Genomic DNA, 18,305 nt, shown 5'->3' with positions numbered 1-18,305 from the left:
TACAATGATGAAACATTAAGCCAGGAACATTAGGCAGAGTGATGATGGAGACACAAGAAAATACAATCATTGCTTGAAAACAGAGTAATTAGATTTTGTGAAGGATTAAGATCTCTGATAGCGATGTTGGGAAAGAAAAATAACACATTATGCAACAAAAGAAAGAGAAATCAATTCTTGCGGGATTCTTATTGGGTCCTTAATCAAAGCCGAAAAATTCTAATAACGAAGAAAAACTGAAGAACTAATTGAAGTATCTAAACCCATTGAGTCATTAGAATATAAAAACAAATGTTTAAACATGAATTTGAAACAAAAAAGTGTGTGGAAGTTTATGCAAAAAAACCAAAACAAGAGTATGCGCCCCAAAAATTTAAACAATATAGAAAATAAAAAAAGTTTAGAAAGGTGTTACATTTTTTAAGTATTTGATGTTGCATGATTTTGATCAAGTTAAGAGTGACAAGAATTATTATTGCAACATTGACATCTTACTATCACATGCAAGATGCTCGAGGCTTATTTGAAGAATGAAGGTTCGATTGAATATGGGGAAAATAACAGCGATTCAACAATTAAAGAAATTGTCAAGAACATGGTTACATTTTTAGGAGACCGGGTCATAGAAACAATATTTAAACAACAAGCACACATTGGTCTTTTTCTACAAGGTGGGTTTGAACAGATCATTTACGAATACATGACATCAATCCATGAAAATTTGAAGAAGTCAAAATCGAAACAGAAACACAATCTACACCGATTCAACCAATATCTAGAAAGCATATTCAGTTCCCGGCATAGATAAATTTTTACTCGAAAAATAATACAACTATACAAGAATAATGGAACGCCCAAAAAAATATGCTTGGACAGGTCAAGGTCATATTCACTCACGTTTTGGAGTAGTTTTTAATAGATCTAAGGTAAGTATGCTATAACTCCAGTTTATATGTTCACTTTATCGTGTGCATAGTTCACCAGGTTTTGGCCGTGTCGAAGGCATTAACTTTGAGCAACAATTTCAATAGCTTTTGCATTACTCACCTTATTATTGTTTTGGTAATTTAATTTTTATTGATATTAAATTGTTTTCTCTTCGGAATAGATTTCTAGATTGCTTTATTAAAATTTATACTTATTGCTTCAAAATTCTTAGATTTTTTTTCTTCTGAATAATTTACTGAATCAAATACTGGAATTGTTCATTTGTTCGTTCTAAGTAAGCAATTCAATTTTGTTCAAACCACGCTTAAGCTTAATTTGTTAGATAAAAACGCTCAACATCATCCACTTAAAGTCACATAATACTTTGACTTCCATGTTTCCTAGGTGATATTCAATGACCACCATTTAGTTATCCATGAATCAACGAACTGGCAATATGAAGGTTTTTCTTTTTTTAAAAAAAATCAGCAACAGTGAAACCTAGATAACATAAACCGGACAATATCAATGGAGATACCTGGATAACAACCATATTATTGATATTTTACAATATTTTTACGGAACTTATCAAGCTAAAAATCATGTGACGGATGCCGATGATTACGTGACGCTTAATGCTAATGAGAGGTTGAGCCGGGGCCGTAAGGCCTTTGAGATACCTAGTAATCTAAAAAAATAATTTGTCATTTTTTTGTTAGACCCTGCAACTAAGTTTTTTTTCTTCTCGACAAGATGAAAATTGATAAGTTTAGGAACATTGATTTAATAAGTCCTCAATTAAATTTTCGTTTCCAATTATCACTGCATGTAGATGTCAATAATGCAAATGCATCAGATGCAGTATAAAAACGATTAGTTAACCTAACTTGTGCCCGTGCTACACTCCGGGCAGAACCGAAAACCATCCACCATCATTTACGCAAATATTATATTCGGGGCATAGAAGTACTGTAGGCACACGGGTTTCTGGAGCCGATCACCGGTCAACTGAGTCAATTCAGTCAAGGTCTATGGTGAGTTAGTCACCGAGTCATAACAACTGAGTCAGGGAGTCAACTGAGTAATCTGAATGATTTAGGCCTGTCAGTTCTGTGGAACTGTCAGTGCATAACTTTTCCAGAAATGAAAATATCTAAGCTCATTCTGTAGGTTCAATCACCAGTGATCTTAATCTTCAAAGATTTCTTTCCGTGTAATTTCATTTCAAAACAATGCACATAGTAATGACAGTAACCGCCAACTCCTCAGCTGCAATACCCATTCGTTTCAACACTACAATCAGCTACATAACCACCATAGACTCATCTTTGCAACAGTAACCGTAAATCCTTTTCCATTGCCATCCCTCCACTGTCTACCAGTTGCACTGCTACTCACTCCCTCATTAACAACACATCTCAATTCCAATCTGCCATCCACCTCAGCTTCATAACAAACTCAAGACTATTGTCTTCTCTACCTTGTAACAGCACAACCATCAATATCATTGCCATACTCAGACCTGCAGAACCCTATATATAACCACACTGCAACATAGTAACACTCTCTGTGGCTTCTTATCTCATCTCAAGACTGTATTTACATCTTTACTTGAAATTCATCAAAACCCTTCAAGGTCAACTCATCTGAACTCACCATTTCTTGACCTGTGGAACCTAACATTCATCTAAATCAGTTCACTAAATAAACCACTAACCCATTATTCACAACGCCATTCAAACCATTCATAAAAATACACGACATCTACATCTGCACCCATTCCAGTTGCATACTTCAATTACGCCATTTGTTCCTATATCTCATTCTCCCCGCAGAACTCTCGGCTGCAATCTCGAGCATTCTCTCTGCCAAATACAACTCTGACTCCTACGCATATCATGTCCTCTAACTAATGACAACAGTTAACACCACCTCAACCCATTAAACTCCTCATTCAATCGAAAACAACAACTTACAATTATCAACCCACCTCTGAACATAACCCCTGACATCCCTTGTTAACTTCCTAAACAGATTCCAGAATAGGCCTCCAAGTAAAGGACCAGCAAGGTCCATCTTCTTGTTTCCATAATGATCCCGATCATCCTCAAGCCTTTAGTCAAGTACCGAAAGCAAGAGTCAACAATAGCTTAAAAGAATCAAAACAACGGACATTCAAAATAAAGAAGAAGAAAAAAATAATAATTTGACTTCAAAACTTATAACAAAATTTGAAACGATATTTTATCCCAAGACATAAACTCAAGTACTGGACATAAATACTTACAGAAAAAATAAAAATAACTGAATCAAGAGAAAAGTGTTAAAAAAATATATTCCATGCTTGTTCAATCTCCCAAAGAAGTAAATTAAAACTGGATAGTCGAGAAACAATATGAACCTTACTATTATCAAAATCCATTGAATCAAGAACCTCGACCATGCTGACGAACTCCTCATCTCCATATGTTGACCCATAAATATTTAATCCCAAATGATGTGGATGTTTTTCTCCTGCAAAATTCTACTAAGCTGTCTATAATTTCCTGACTCATACCAACTGGATTTGCAGGATTAGGAAAGAGAACTCCGCGAACCTGTAGTCCTTGCTTATTTGCACGGTTGTATGCCCGATCTAGAGCACCAATGCTTAAAGTGAAGTTGCTGGTGCTATGGCATGGAACAGGAATTAGTTGCACTCCAATCCGATATTCTTTTATAATGAAAGCATAATGCATTTCCAGTATCAATCAGACCGATACTAAGAATCTCATCTACAGAGGTTGCACATCAGTTAACACGAAATCTGATCCACTTAACAATGGTATTCAATAATTCATGGTTCTCCAGTAGAAAAATTTTATTTCCAACTTCATATCAACTTGTAAGTTGTATCATCTTTCTGCCAAAACCAAATTCGAATAACACCCAAGCCTATCACTACCTAACGGACTCTAAATCATGTCCTAATCTCCAGTAAATGCTTAATTATTTAATTCATTCAATTATTGCATTAAAGTATAGAGTTATAGTTAAAAATCAATGAATACCAAGGGATTCTCATAATTAAAATTATTCAGTATTTCGTGGTTCTCCGGCAGACAAAATTTATGCTCAACTTCATTTTAACTTGTATCATCTTGCTGCCAAAACCAAATTCGAATCACACCAAAGCTCCTCTCCACCTCGCGGACTCTAAATCATGTGACAAACAAAAAATAACACCGAAATTTCAAAAACCAAAACCAATTTAAATAGGGTTACCTTAAGCAGTATGGTTTCAGCACGAAAAAGCTCCATGATGTTCTTTTCTGTTGAATCCAAATCAACCCAGAAATATCACCCATCAAAACCACTTCCCATGAACATCTCCAATTCTTGTTGTAGAAACAAATTCGACATAACCCATCTTGAATTCATCATCATCTCTCAGATCACGCTTTTACAAATCGAAATCTCTGATTTCTCTTAATTCAAAATTGACAGCCGCAGCAGCTGCTCATCTCTCACTTACACTGCAAAAAAAAGAAATAAACATCAACACTATCAAATCCGCATCCCTGCAGTATAAGAAAAAAAAAGGATAATAATTGATCTGAGAAGGAACAACGAATGAAGGAGATTACAAACCCTAAGAGAGATAAAGAGTGAAAACGACGGTGGTGAAAGTGAAGATTGAGAAGAATAAGAGATGAGACGACACAGAGGCTTGGGTTTCTTTAGGTTTTAGTTATCTTAGGTTTAGAGTTTGATAGACGTGTGTATTGTATACCTAACGGACGTGAGTAACATCCAGTTAAGTATTTGGTGTGAACCAAGTGTAAGTAAGTATTTATCTGAAAATCTACATGTAAGTGTTGTATACCCACGTTTTGGCTAACGGGGTTACAAACAGCCAGTTAAATATAAGGTGTAAACGAAGTGTAATTCAAATTTTAATGCTCCGACCAATAGAGTCCCGCCACTTGTCCTCTCCATAATTGCTATGTGTGAAAGCTTTTATCTCATTTAATTTGAGGGGGGTGTCACACTCACCGTGCGACGTGGGAGCTTATATGACTTAGTGTTTTAAAGGAGGGGAGATTTTGGGCCGATACTATTGTAGGAAATAACTTTCATAAATCGCTAATAACGCGTTTGGATACCAGAAGCTGGAGAAGCAGAAGTTAGAATCAAGGGATAATTGGGCTTTGGTACTCAGGTTTTGTCCAGGTTTAGTCTTTGGTCTAACATTTGTCCAATGTTAGGTTTGGTACCTGGACTGGACGTTGACCAAACATTAGTTAATTTTATAAAATAAAAATAATGTAAAAAATATGAGTTTACAAATGTACCCCTGAATTGGGTCTAAGATCCGATGGTGACAATCAAAATAATTTAGTATACGGTCCTGATCTACACATCAACTAACCTTAATTCTGTATCTTTCTTCCTCCGTTTCGTTGGCAGCAGCAACAACAACAACTTCTTCTTCATTCAACTTCAAAATTAGATGCAACCACAATTTCATTAAAACACAACCCAAACTTCTGTAACTCGAGCAACCCAAACTCACAACATCAAACATTCATCCCTCTTCTCGGTCTCACCTCCATGACAGTACCTTCAAACTTCAAACCTAGATTGAGGTTCTTCCCCAAATTGAAGAACCCTAATTCCCAAATTGAAGACAAACCCATGATAAATCAGAGCTTCTAAGTTGAAATTGTATGACCAATTTGATCAATCAAGTATAAAAAAACAATTTCCATTGTTTTCTATTGAGATTTTGAATTCATAACTAACCCACATGTCCTAATATTTTGTCGATTTTCAACAGAGATGTACAGACGGAGAAGAAGAAACATGGTTATACACCTCTTTAACTCACTCTCTCGTTGCTTTTTTTAATTCAAATACAACCTATTCATCAGAGATTCACGACAACAAGAACACCTATTCAACTGGTACATAAACAGATGACATATCTGCAATGGGAATCTATGGTTTCAATTGTTTTCTGTAGCAAAGAAATCTAGTGATTTCCTATCATTTTTTTGGGTTTTGCATACTAAAGACATGCTTAACCCGAATCTCCATTTGATTACAGTTCCCTTTTAATCGATGGTTGCACTGCTAATGAGAAGGTAGCAGAGAAATGGATGATAGTGGTGGAGGCTACAGTTTGGAGAAGGAGGCGAAGGTGAGAGAAGTATGGTTAATATTGAATGGTTATCGTGTAAAAATTAGTAGAGTGAATGGTAGAATTGTAATCTCGTGTAATAATATAATTTAACATAAACTTTTTAATAATTTCTGAACATAAATCATGACTTAGCGGAGTCAACACGGGTCAACGTCCAATCCAGATACTAAACACTAACGTCGGACAAATGTTAGACCAAATTGGTCAAAACGTGAGTACTCACCAATTATCCCTAGAAGCAAAACATTTTGCTTCACAAACTTTTCGACTTCTAACTTTTCGACTTCAGATATCGAAAAACAAACAGCCTATAAGATTACAAAATTATATACCATCTGAGTCTGACTCGAAATAAGTCATTTTCATACCTCTACTTTCCGATTTCCAATCTGTAACTGGTTTGCACATATTATTCCGATGCATAGCGTCACACCATATCACTGTATTTTCCTGTATATTATTTTAGCAAACAGAAAAATGGCAATAAGATTTTCCTCTCGCTCAAGCTAAACATCTAAATAAAAAAGGCGAGAGAGAGAAAGCGAAGAAAAACAGTAGATAGAAGTGTTAATCATCAGAATCAATGGAAGGCCAAGAAGAAAAGCAAGAGAAATCTTTAGTGTTATCTAACAAACTCTTTCACTTAACTCATCCGGATGTTTCAGATATCGATAGAATTCGACTCCGTGAAGAAGTTTTAGATGCCGTCAAATCAGATGGTAAAATCAATCCAACTCAAAACCACTGGTTCTTTCTTTTGCTCATGAATTCTAAACCCTAATTTTTATCTTTTGATCTTTATACAGATATGGCTCCACTTTATGAATCCCTAGTTGCAGACAATGTACTAGAGATGGATCCAAAGCTTCTCGAGTCGATGCGTGCTAAGAATGCTGAAGAACTAAAGAAAATTGATGAAAAGTGAGTTACCATTATTAAGAATTTGATTTTGACCTAATTTTCTGTATTTTAATTTTGGGTTTATTTGGATGTGCTGAGATTTCGTATGCGTAGAGTTTGTAGAGGAAAATTAGGGCAGATGTTAGGTCAATCGAAGTATGCATGAGTAGTGTGAACTTTAAACCTAGTTTATGTGGAATTTGGGAACAAGGAAAGACCTACTGATAAATATACTTGAAAGCCTATAAGGCTCTATGTTTTTTGGTCTTGACCTAATTACGGCAATTCAAATTAGGTTTGGTGTTAGTGGAATTAGGTGGTGATTCTGTCAGTTTAGATGGATTTTGTAGAGATATTCAACAAAACTTAGGGTGAATGTTAGGTCGTTTCCTTTATGTTGCCTATTAACTTGTTTTCATTTCACATACAGTCATCTACTATTTGTGTGTGGTGCAAATATTTATGACCAATGTGCCATTTTTAGTGCTTGTTTGTTTTTAATGTAATGGTTCATTCTCACAATTTGAGGTTGATCCTTTATGAATGTTCAAAAACCTGTGTATCTGCTGCTACATTAACATTCTAAACCCTCACAAATTGTGCCTACCACAAATTAGTCTCTCGCTCAGGGATGAAAAACAAGTGTTGATTTTCGAATTTTCTAGCTTTGATCTTGACCATATTGTGACGATTCAGTTCGGGTTTGGTTTGATTTGATGGTGCATTTGTGGAGTTCTAAATGAATATTATGGCAAATTTTATTTAACTGAAGTATGGGTTGTCGAAGTAGGAGTTACCAATTTTTATGGGAAACGGACATGGAAGGAAAAAAAAAGCTAAGAACGCGTAATTCAAATTATATCTTTCACTGAATTTTGTTATGTTAGACTTGTTTTATGCACTGATATCTGTTCTTCCCGAGCCAGCAAGCAAACTCATAGTTACACTTGAATCCTGTGTATGTATAATAAACAAATGTTTTTGATCTACTATTGTCTTCCATTCCCGGTTCTTTATATCTGCCACTATAACCGCTTCAGTGTTTTAAAGCAAATTGTGAACGAATGACATAGCTATAACACAAATTCAGAAAATAGCTTCTTTTGATTTTCCATACCATATGAATACTATGGTTCATTTGTTTTCAAGACCAGCTCATTAGCTAAGGAACATAGTACATTGGGTAATTCTTATTATCCATATTCTTCATTATTTTGGCTGTGGTCATAGTCCTCGAGGATTGTAAAATCTATTGGTATAAAATGGTCTGGTTGGTGTAAAAAAAGCTGTTCAGATCTCTCATGGGTAGGAGCTGTGTCCTGGTTGTTCTGCAATCAGATTATGGTGTCCCTTTATTATAACTATGTTTTTTATCTGATTAAAATAAACAGAGTTGCTGATGCTGAAGAGAACTTAGGTGAAAGCGAAGTTAGAGAAGCTCATTTAGCTAAATCCTTATTCTTTATTCGAATTAGTGACAAGGTATGTATTTCTTTCCATGTATTAGGTATCAGGATACTTTCCTAGTTAACTTCAACCGGTTTTGCTATATGAATTGTAACTCTCTGGCTAACTTTTCAACACGTACCATTAGGAAAAAGCATTGGAGCAGCTTAAGGTGACTGAAAGCAAAACAGTTGCCGTGGGACAAAAGATGGATTTGGTTTTTTATACACTGCAGATGGGTTTTTTCAACATGGATTTTGATCTCATCTCCAAAAGTATTGATAAAGCTAAGAAGTGAGACAAAAATCCATTTTTTTTTAAACTTTATTTTCTCTGCTTCCTTTTTTTAGAGCCATCCTTGGCTTTTCTAACATAAAATCCCTTAACTAACTGGATAATGATAGCAGTTTGTTTGATGAGGGAGGTGATTGGGAGAGGAAGAATCGGTTGAAGGTGTATGAAGGCTTGTTTTGCATGTCGACGAGGAACTTTAAGAAAGCTGCTGATCTGTTCCTTGACTCCATCTCTACCTTCACAACTTATGAGCTTTTATCCTATGACACCTTCATCTTTTACACTGTCCTTACTAGCATTATATCACTAGACAGAGTTTCACTGAAACAGAAGGTATATTGCATTTCCTCATTACATGTGGTTCTATCTCATTTTGTGTTTGCTTCTTGCTAGTTTTTCTCAAGGTGAATAATTTTGTATGGCAGGTGGTTGATGCACCAGAAATACTAACTGTGCTAGGGAAGATTCCACATCTCTCAGAATTTATGAACTCTCTGTATGATTGCCAGTACAAGTCGTTCTTCATAGCATTTGGTGAGGGTTGTCTCTTAGTTTTCTGAAGTTGGAGTTTAAATGTGGGTGTCGTGGGGATACTTCTTTGGGCTATCTCGATTCTGCAGCATCTTTTGTATTGTCTATCTACTATTTAGTAATGATTCGTTGCAATTGTATGATTGCTCAGCTGGCTTAACGGAGCAAATCAAATTGGATCGCTATCTGCACCCCCATTTTCGGTATTACATGAGGGAAGTCCGAACTGTTGTCTACTCTCAGTTTTTGGAATCTTACAAGAGTGTAACAATGGAAGCAATGGCAACTGCTTTTGGAGTGACAGTTGAATTCATTGATTTGTAAGTATTCTGTTATAGTTTTTTCCCAACATTCTGATAGTTGTGAAGCGTGTTACATTATCGTCCCCCTTTATGTTTTTGAGATTGTGTTGTATTAATAGGGTGCGGATCTGATTTTTTTTCTATTCTTGTATGCGATGCACAGGGAACTTTCTCGGTTTATTGCAGCAGGGAAATTACACTGCAAGATAGACAAAGTTGCTGGAGTTCTAGAAACAAACAGACCCGATGCAAAGAATGCACTCTACCAAGCAACCATCAAGCAAGGAGACTTCTTGCTGAACAGGATCCAGAAGTTGTCTCGTGTGATTGATCTGTGAGAGATGAACCCAGTTACCCTGGCAAATATTGTTTCTGGAAACAAGCACACAACCTATTCATGACGGGAAGTAATCAATGCAACGAGATACTTCAGGATCTAAAAGATGCACCAAGTGGTCAATCTCTTTAGACACTCTGAGGTGTGCTCTTTCTTTTATCAAGAATGTGCGTGTTTGTTTCATTACTTTCTATCCAGTTAGTATACGGTGAAGTAGAAAGAGAACTCAGTCTCCCCTTCTGGGGGAAGGTTTAAGTTGATATTACTTTCATATCATCCTTGTGTTCAATTACTGCGAGCTTTTCTTGGCAGTAAAGATTTTTTTGGTTTTCTTGACAGTGCTGTTTTTTTTTTATGGTTTTGCGGTTTTGCCTAGACATGATTCTTAGAATTCACGTGACTTTTGTTGGCCGAAAAACGTAGACAAATTCTGAAGGTAAGTTTTCTGGATTCATGGCTGGCTGTTGAAATCATCAAAGCATAGAACTGCTTTTGTATACGTACAGAGCTCCAAAAAGACCTCAGTAAGATTACATTAATGAATGATATTCAACACAAGTTACAGAACACAATGTTACAGAATTTGCATTCGTTTGAGATTCTACACTGAAGTTCTACTGAGAGTTGTCTATTTTTTCTTGCAAATACATCCACACTTTTCCGGGGCATTTTCTATATTGACGAAAAGACAACAATTTGGACTACAAAGAAAAGGCGTCATTAAGCCACTCAAAAGTCTGGCCCCAAAGAAGAACCTAAGGCCCTCTGGGTCATTGTCTTCTCTGTGGGTCTCGGCAGAGTCCATGCTTTTTCAGGGTCCTTATATAATTCCTCATGAGTGTAAACTTGTTGCTTCCAAGATGATAGAAATAATCCCAAGTATAAATCCCAGTTTTATGCAGGTCGTCGAAAGCTACTCTGCCAGGTCACAGAATTTGCAATTGATTATAAATATTACTCTGATTAATGAAGGAAAAAAATTAAGTTGCAAATTCCTAAATACCTTAGTCCGTAGTTTCCAATGGGTTCAGCCGACATGATACCAACGTGCCGTCGCCCATATATCACCCAAGACAGAAACATGATTTTAACATGTAAGTTGACAATCACACTCTTGTAATACTGCTGATGCTGTGAAAAAGAATACAATAAAGGAAGCATAATTTTTACCTTTTCGCCACCAACAGACCTAATCTTACTATCTACAGCAGGGCTGTGCACTCTAAGAAACTCAGCTGACAAATTGAAGGCACTCCCATCTGCAAATTCGACTTCTACCTAAACCACAAAAGATCAAATGAAACACAGTGAGGTGCGTGGGAGTTGCAAATTTACTAAAAGAACTACCTCCTAAAATCGTAATCAGTTTTAACAGTAGTCTAATTGTCTCTGTTACATGTTACTTGTTATTAAACCCTTGGCAGTACATGAGAAAAGAAAAGACAAGAAAAGCCAGAAATCAAATATTGAAACCCAGAGTAGCATTTAACAGATATTGGGGTGTTTTTCAGACGCAGATGATGAATAGAACATTTGTGAATCCAAAAACAGTGAACAAGGATCTACGGTATCAATCCTTTCTTGAGCCAGATAATCTTAAGGCCTCTTAGGATGCACTAGAAGTCCAAATATCATAATATGCATTTACACAACATACCACTTAAGAGTTGAACTTTCCTGAACCCACAAATTTGGACAACATTGTTATCAATCTTGGCTATATTTCTAATAAAAATGTTCTTTCAATTCGAAACGTATAATCACTCTAAAGCTAGATTACAAGACATACAAAGTGAATTGCGAAGTTCATAACAATTGAATTCTTACTGCTATTCAATAACAAGCAAAGCATTAGCTACATATTTAGGTAATTCTGACTACATATTCGGTTACTTACTCAAATCAAACATGAAACTCAGAGATTGAGCTAAGAAACACACATCTCCAGTGAAACACTAAAGATCTTGAAAGCATACCCAGATCATACAAAACAATAAAAATCTAATATATCATTCTGAATGTCTTTATGGTTAGGCAATTTGAGAGAGGGTGAGGGGGATGAACTTACAGTCTTGGGAGGGTGTAATGAGATTTTAGTGAGACGAGGAGTTGTTTGTTGTGGAGACGTGTGGATGCTTCTTCGGAAAGCCCTCTGCAATTGATTCATCCCCAAATCCACTCTAAATTAGGGTTTTTCTATTCTCGTTCTACTAAATCTTTTTTCTTTACTCTTCTTTGTTGTATTAAGACGGTTTCTCTGTCTGACCACCAAAGAATTCCATTAGCTCAAGGCAACTTTGACTTGGTCAAATAAGTCTCACATATGTCATGTGTTTATTCTTACCAGGTCTGTAAATTGTGAAACTCTTATTCAATGTGCACGCGCTAGAGAATATGTTTAATCTATATGATTACGGTCCGCGAGTTAAAACTTCCAAGGAGTCACTATCCATCCACAAAAAATCCACAAAAATAATAGTAACACAAAAACTCCCAAAAACAAAATTTGATGAAACCTCATAGAATTTGACGAAACCAATTTTTGGTTTCATCATAAAATTTGATGAAACCAATTTTGAAATTTGAGGTTTTTGTATCAATTTTTTAAAATTTTGGTGTTTTTGTATAATTTAGTTTAAGATAGAGCTTTAATGAATCCCAACATTTGAGTGGGGTTTTTGTATCACAAGTTTGGTCATCTTGGGTTTTTATGACTAGTTTTGATATGATTATATATGATTGTTGAATATGTTTACGATGTTGGTTATGCAACACTCTGCGGAGGAACATTGACATTATGATTAGTAAGTATATAATCCACCCCTCAAATTAAGATAGAGACTGAAATCTCTCTCTAAAAAAAAAGGCGCAAATATCGAATCCGACTCATTATAGAATTGTGAATCCTGAATGTCATAGGTTGGTGTTTAAAATAAAGCGCAGAGAGAGCAATGTAATAGTTTTAAGTGCGATTTTAGGGTTTCTCGCCGAACCTCGGGATTGGTTCCGTAAAACTAAATATATTCTTCTAATGTTTATGCACTTTAGCGTGGTAGTTCGCAAAGGCCTGCGATTTCATCTACCCATGACCAGTGATTGATGATTTCTCTGAAGGATTTGAGAATTTTTAACTCAGGCAGTCACTCGACCTTGTGAATTGTCAGGCTTGAAATTAGGTCATAATCACCAATTCGAAGAGGAAAATCTTGTGAACAGTCATTTGTGTGTTTTACATTCTTGATAAAAGATTTAAATACAGATGAATTGATGATATCATCTTTGGCTTATTGAGAAGCCCTTAATAGCGCTAAAATCCACGCTTGAAGTAAATTATGTGATCTCGTTAAAATTGAAATATTTTCTCGATTTGAAGTTCAAGAATATACTAACATAAACTAATATGCACCGACTAGATAAAATATCCAATTTTAATATCCATGATACTTGATGTGCTACTAAATTAACATCATTATAATGTGATCCTTAGAGTGGAAGATGATCTATTGTCACAAACATAGACATAATGATTTATGGTATAAAAATACCATGTTAGAATATCATATGGGGATTCTCTCGTTGTTATTTGTACCTTTTGTTTTGTAGGTAACACGTTTAAAGGCTAAATTTGATTCTTCGGTAAACATGAGCTTACAGGAGCCTTTGATATCATGCCTAAAGTTGAAACGGTAAACTACAATTGGTGTGTAATGGTCGGAGTATATAAATGCGAAGTGTACAATGGTGGTTGTGCACCCGGCACAAGACTTGCAGTTAATCTTCCAAACACTTTCCAAAAGTTGTATAACGTTTGCAACACCAACCACCTTGAGAAAGTTTTACTTCAGCGGGAGTAAACTCGTAGAATCTTCGTTGGGCTCGGATGCGTTGTAGTCATTTTCCTTCTACAAGGCTTTGTCCCGAAGGTTTTTCTTGCAAGGTTTTAATGAGGAAGCATATGCATGTCCAGCGTTATTATCGGGCGGTGTCTGTTGTACTTCTTTGGGCAGGTTTTTTTCCACGTGATTTTCTTGACGAGGTTTTTAACGAGGCAACATGTTTATCGACATCGGGTCGCTCAGGTTTTGTCCCAAGTAATTTTTCTGGCGCGGGCGTTTAGGTTTTGTCTTAAATGGTTTTCCTGACGCAATTTTAACGGAGGAAGTATCTCATGGCAGTGACTGACCTCACTCTAAGCACAAGTTTTTCTTAAATGGTTTTCTTGACGCAATTTCATCAAGCGGGAAAACTCATGATGGTCATCACCACTTTAAATCTCCAAGAATTATTTTTTTTCCTTTGACCAATTTATCCCACAAGATGTTTCTGGCAAGGTTTTAACGAGGCAATGTTCGTGTAGAGGTAATCATCTAAGGGGAAATATTATATTATCACGGTGGCTGACCACTGGAGAATTCTATTAGATAAACTTAAGATAACTTTGATTTAGTCAAACAAGTCTCTAATGGATAATCACAGTTGTGTAAAGGACACGTCCACTCACATGTGTCATGTATTTATTCTTAACTTATCAGGTATATAATCTATCTATATCTATATTTATATATATACATGCCACCTTCTTGTAATGAATCAGTAGTAATAACTAGGGAATAATTCCACATTCTCTTATATATTTGCATCTTCTTTATTCCGGGTTATACTAAATAACTTAGTTATCTCATTTATCTGTGATTGAGTGTTTTAAACTATCAACTAAGTCTATAATTACATAACATTCTTCTTGTTCTTATTTGTTCTTTTTTTTTTGGGTTATTTGATTATGCACCCCATAGGAAATGTTTTATTATTTAGTTTTCATCCTATAAAGTGTTGGGAGCCTTAGGGCAGCATTCATGTGCATAGATTCAATGACGACAACTCTGGTTGCAGCTTGGGTTGCACAAAAAACCGACAAACCGAAGAAACTGTACCAGACCGAACCGATTATACTTATAACCAAACCAAACTATCTATTCAACTGTAAACGACGGTCTTAGATTTTAGATCGCCAGCGTACTTTAGTTCAGTTTGGTACCTAAAACCTAACCAAAATCATTGGTTTAAAAACAATTAATAGGGGCCATTGATCATAGTAAATTGTGGTGGTTGATGTTAGTATATATTATAACATTGAGTTACTTAACAATTTTTTACTCACTCACCCGAAGAAACTTCAGATACTTTTCTTATTCGTCGTGAGATCATTATTCCAACACGATCCTACTACTAATTATATTTTTTCGTTTTAAAGGATATTCTTTTTGTTCCTTCTTCAAAGTAAATGCTGATTTATTCTCTACCTTTTGTGTTCCTTTGTTTAAGTATGCTATGATATCTAAAAAATCTACAGATTATGGCTTCTCTGGATAACTCCTTTATTAGTAATCACTTCAAGCTAAGCTATTTAAAATCCATGATGTCGTTTTTAATTATTTTTTGTATGATTATTCTGTAAATATATATAGTTTTAGTTTTATCATTTGGTTTGCCGGATTAAGTTATTAAGCACCATCAACGACGTCAAATATAAGGATTAAGTTATTAAGCACCATCAACAACGTCAAATATAAGGTATTGTCCTATTCCAAATATCAATTAGTGTGATACCCATTTTTTATATGTAATATTAGAGCACTGCTCGGTCAAACTCGCATGCGTTGCTATCTCAAGCATGTTTGTCAATGTTAGTGATCAAAACTATAAGTCTTTATTTCTAGTCTCTTATAGCTAAGTCTCGGACTAGGATAACAAGTGTAGTTGAGATCAAGGACTTCATGGCGATTCATCATACAAGTAGAAGATCTACTCAAGGAACCGGTGGAACTTCTCGACAAAAAGGTATGTGGAGACTTGAACTTATCTGTCACTCAAAAGTCTATCTATTCTATCTCCTACTCTTTGAGACAAAAGTCGTATGCTATATATATATATAAAATAGATCATACACTTTTGGTATTTCGAGCCGAGTATACTTCGCCTATCTATATCTCAAAATATGTGTTGGTAAGCTTTTCGCTTCAACCAAGTTTATCTTTACCTAGTGACGAAAGTCATGAATGTTTCAATCACTTTGAAAATTGCTTTGACGAGAAATAGTGTGACAACAATATAACGTCCTCTAAGAATGTTTCAATGATTGGAATGAGAGTTTAGATTACATAACCAATGAACTCCTTAAACCGAAGTTTTCGAACTTTGTTGATCAAGAGAACCGGAAGTATGGCAAGTGCCAAGTCCGCGAACTCAGTCCGCGAACAGCCGAAGTTCTCAAACCCGAGAATTTTTGCTGGAGTTGACAAACTACTTGCGTGAGCCAAGTCTGCGAACCTAGTCCGCGAACCGGCGTAGTTCTCGAACCCGAAAATTTCTGCTGGCGTTTGTAAACTCTATCCGGTGTCTTAAGTCCGCGAACCTAGTCTGCGAACTTGAGAAGGTTATATATCTAAAGATGATTTTTGAACTTAATCTTAAAAGACTAAGGAATGCATTTGCAAACCGTGGATATTAAAGTTCATGAACCGATTCGAGTGAATCAAATCATCTTTGCTTCAATTGTGTCTTGTGTAGTTACATAAGATTTCCTTGCAATTGAAAAACTCTCTTAACTAGTTCATTTGAGTCAATTGAACTAGTTATGGTGAAGAAGAACATGGTTGGTATGAAACACTCATATGGTTAACCTCTTTGGGTAGACTATTGTTGAACCAACAATGTACACGTTTGGGTGCGGTTAACAAACCTAGAAGCCTACAGTCATTTGTGTATGACAAGCTAAGTTTTCGATCTAACGGTTGATAAATATTAGCTTGAATCTAAATCAGGATTTCATCTAACGGTGAATATTGATTGCTTTGTAACTAAGGCAAAACCCTGATTTGAAAGGCTATATAAAGGAGACATCTAGTATTGTGCAAAACTAATCCCCACACCTTACGTGTGATACCAGTTTGCGTGCTAGAGTCGTTTCTCCTTTAACCTTTGGTTTTCTTCTTCTAAAACCAGGTTAACGACTTAAAGACTTCATTGGGATTGTGAAGCCAGACCGATACTACTTTTATCGTAGTTTTGTGATCTGATCTTGCATCTTCTATCGTAACAATATAATTATATTGATTGGCTTGAGATCGTGAGAGTTCTCCAATAGGAAAGATATAAAAATTAATCACAAACACCTTCGTCTCATCGTTTGTGATTCCACGACATCTTGTTTCGCTACCATACGATTAATATTGTTGTGAGGTGATTGATTAATCTAGGATGTTCTTCGGGAATTTAAGACTGGATTATCAATTGGTTCCTGTTCACCTTGATTATTATCAAAAGACGGAACAAAAACTTTTAAGTTTTTTTCTGTGGAAGACAGATTGATCCTTTGATAGACTTGTCTGTGTGAGACAAATTTGTTTATTGTTAAAGCATGCGATTTTGGGTCGTAGCAACTCTTAGTTGTGGGTGAGATCATCTAAGGGAATCAAGTGCGCATTATCATGCTAGGATCAGAGGCGTAGGGAGTACAACTGTACCTTGGATCAGTGGGAGACTGATTGGGGTTCAACTACAGTCCAGTCCGAAGTTAGCTTGGAGTAGGCTAGTGTCTGTAGCGGCTTAATACAATGTGTATTCAATCTGGACTAGGTCTCGGGGTTTTTCTGCATTTGCGGTTTCCTCGTTAACAAAATTCTGGTGTCTGTGTTATTTCTTTTCTGCATTATATTTTATTTATATAATAGAAATATCACAGGTTGTGCTTTAAGATCAATCAGTTCTTGTATCCGGCCTTTGGGTAGTTGAGTGAATTGATTGACACTTGAACATTGGTCTTTGGTACCGTTCAAGTTAATCCTCTTATATTCAATCGGACTCGCAAATTCCTATTTGCTGATTGCGGATTAAATCAAGAGTTAGAGATATAAAACTCTTTGATGTACTTTTCTTAAGATTGAGTCTGACTGTCTAGTTGATTCTCTTGAAAGTATATTGGAGTTAGTCCATACAGATTGCCAAACGAATTATTGGGTGTGGTTGTTAGACCCCCGATTTTTCAATTGGTATCAGAGCAGGAAAACACGTTCAAGACCTTACAAGTCTGTGTTTGTAGCGATCTGACTCTATGGACAGCTGTGCTATCTCATTAAACGTACCACCAATATTTGATGGCTAAAACTACTCAGGGTGGAAAGTTGATATGTGTGCTTGTCTTCAAGCTTGTGATTTTCAAACCTGGGTACGTATTGTTAAAGGATATGATCCTCCGATTAATACAAAAGGCGATGTATCTATACCTAAGGATGTTGGTAGTTATAGTCCTGAAGAATCTCTTGTTGCAATGCAAAAGTCTAACGGATTAAATGCTATCAGACATGCCGTTACCCCAGACCTTCAG

General features: G+C 35.9%; 2 protein-coding genes and 1 long non-coding RNA gene across 9 annotated transcripts; 1 reads left to right on the top strand and 2 right to left on the bottom strand.

The window, feature by feature from the left end:
• Positions 1-1,541: 1,541 nt before the first annotated feature.
• On the bottom strand, positions 1,542-4,639 carry LOC113298221. 3 transcript variants are annotated; one of them, XR_003334094.1, is made up of 3 exons: positions 4,558-4,639; positions 3,329-4,442; positions 1,542-3,040 (listed from the first exon to the last, which is right to left on the bottom strand). It is a non-coding gene; the product is annotated as an uncharacterized LOC113298221 (long non-coding RNA). The 3 variants fall into 3 exon arrangements; XR_003334093.1 differs by having other exon boundaries at positions 3,334-4,442; XR_003334092.1 differs by lacking the exon at positions 1,542-3,040 and having other exon boundaries at positions 3,147-4,442.
• A 1,921-nt stretch (positions 4,640-6,560) lies between these two features.
• LOC113298218 (26S proteasome non-ATPase regulatory subunit 6 homolog) lies at positions 6,561-10,277 on the top strand. The gene is made up of 8 exons (XM_026546906.1): positions 6,561-6,831; positions 6,919-7,033; positions 8,404-8,494; positions 8,607-8,752; positions 8,866-9,085; positions 9,178-9,286; positions 9,435-9,603; positions 9,749-10,277. The coding sequence occupies exons 1-8, from the start codon at positions 6,696-6,698 to the stop codon at positions 9,921-9,923; spliced, it is 1,161 nt and encodes a 386-aa protein (XP_026402691.1). The 5' UTR covers positions 6,561-6,695; the 3' UTR covers positions 9,924-10,277.
• A 154-nt stretch (positions 10,278-10,431) lies between these two features.
• Positions 10,432-12,146, bottom strand: LOC113298219. 5 transcript variants are annotated; one of them, XM_026546908.1, is made up of 4 exons: positions 11,991-12,146; positions 11,093-11,200; positions 10,926-10,990; positions 10,432-10,840 (listed from the first exon to the last, which is right to left on the bottom strand). In XM_026546908.1, exons 1-4 carry the CDS (start codon positions 12,087-12,089, stop codon positions 10,693-10,695), a joined length of 420 nt encoding a protein of 139 aa, XP_026402693.1. In that variant the 5' UTR covers positions 12,090-12,146; the 3' UTR covers positions 10,432-10,692. The 5 variants fall into 5 exon arrangements, 4 of the variants coding, with proteins under 4 accessions (XP_026402693.1, XP_026402695.1, XP_026402692.1 ...); XM_026546910.1 differs by having other exon boundaries at positions 10,432-10,835; XR_003334091.1 differs by having other exon boundaries at positions 10,926-11,196.
• Positions 12,147-18,305: the final 6,159 nt, after the last annotated feature.

Source organism: Papaver somniferum, chromosome 7, assembly GCF_003573695.1.
Source record: "Papaver somniferum cultivar HN1 chromosome 7, ASM357369v1, whole genome shotgun sequence".
NCBI classification, from domain to species: domain Eukaryota; kingdom Viridiplantae; phylum Streptophyta; class Magnoliopsida; order Ranunculales; family Papaveraceae; genus Papaver; species Papaver somniferum.
The sequence above is the reverse complement of the archived record's forward strand: the minus strand, read 5'-3'. Positions and strand labels throughout refer to the sequence as shown.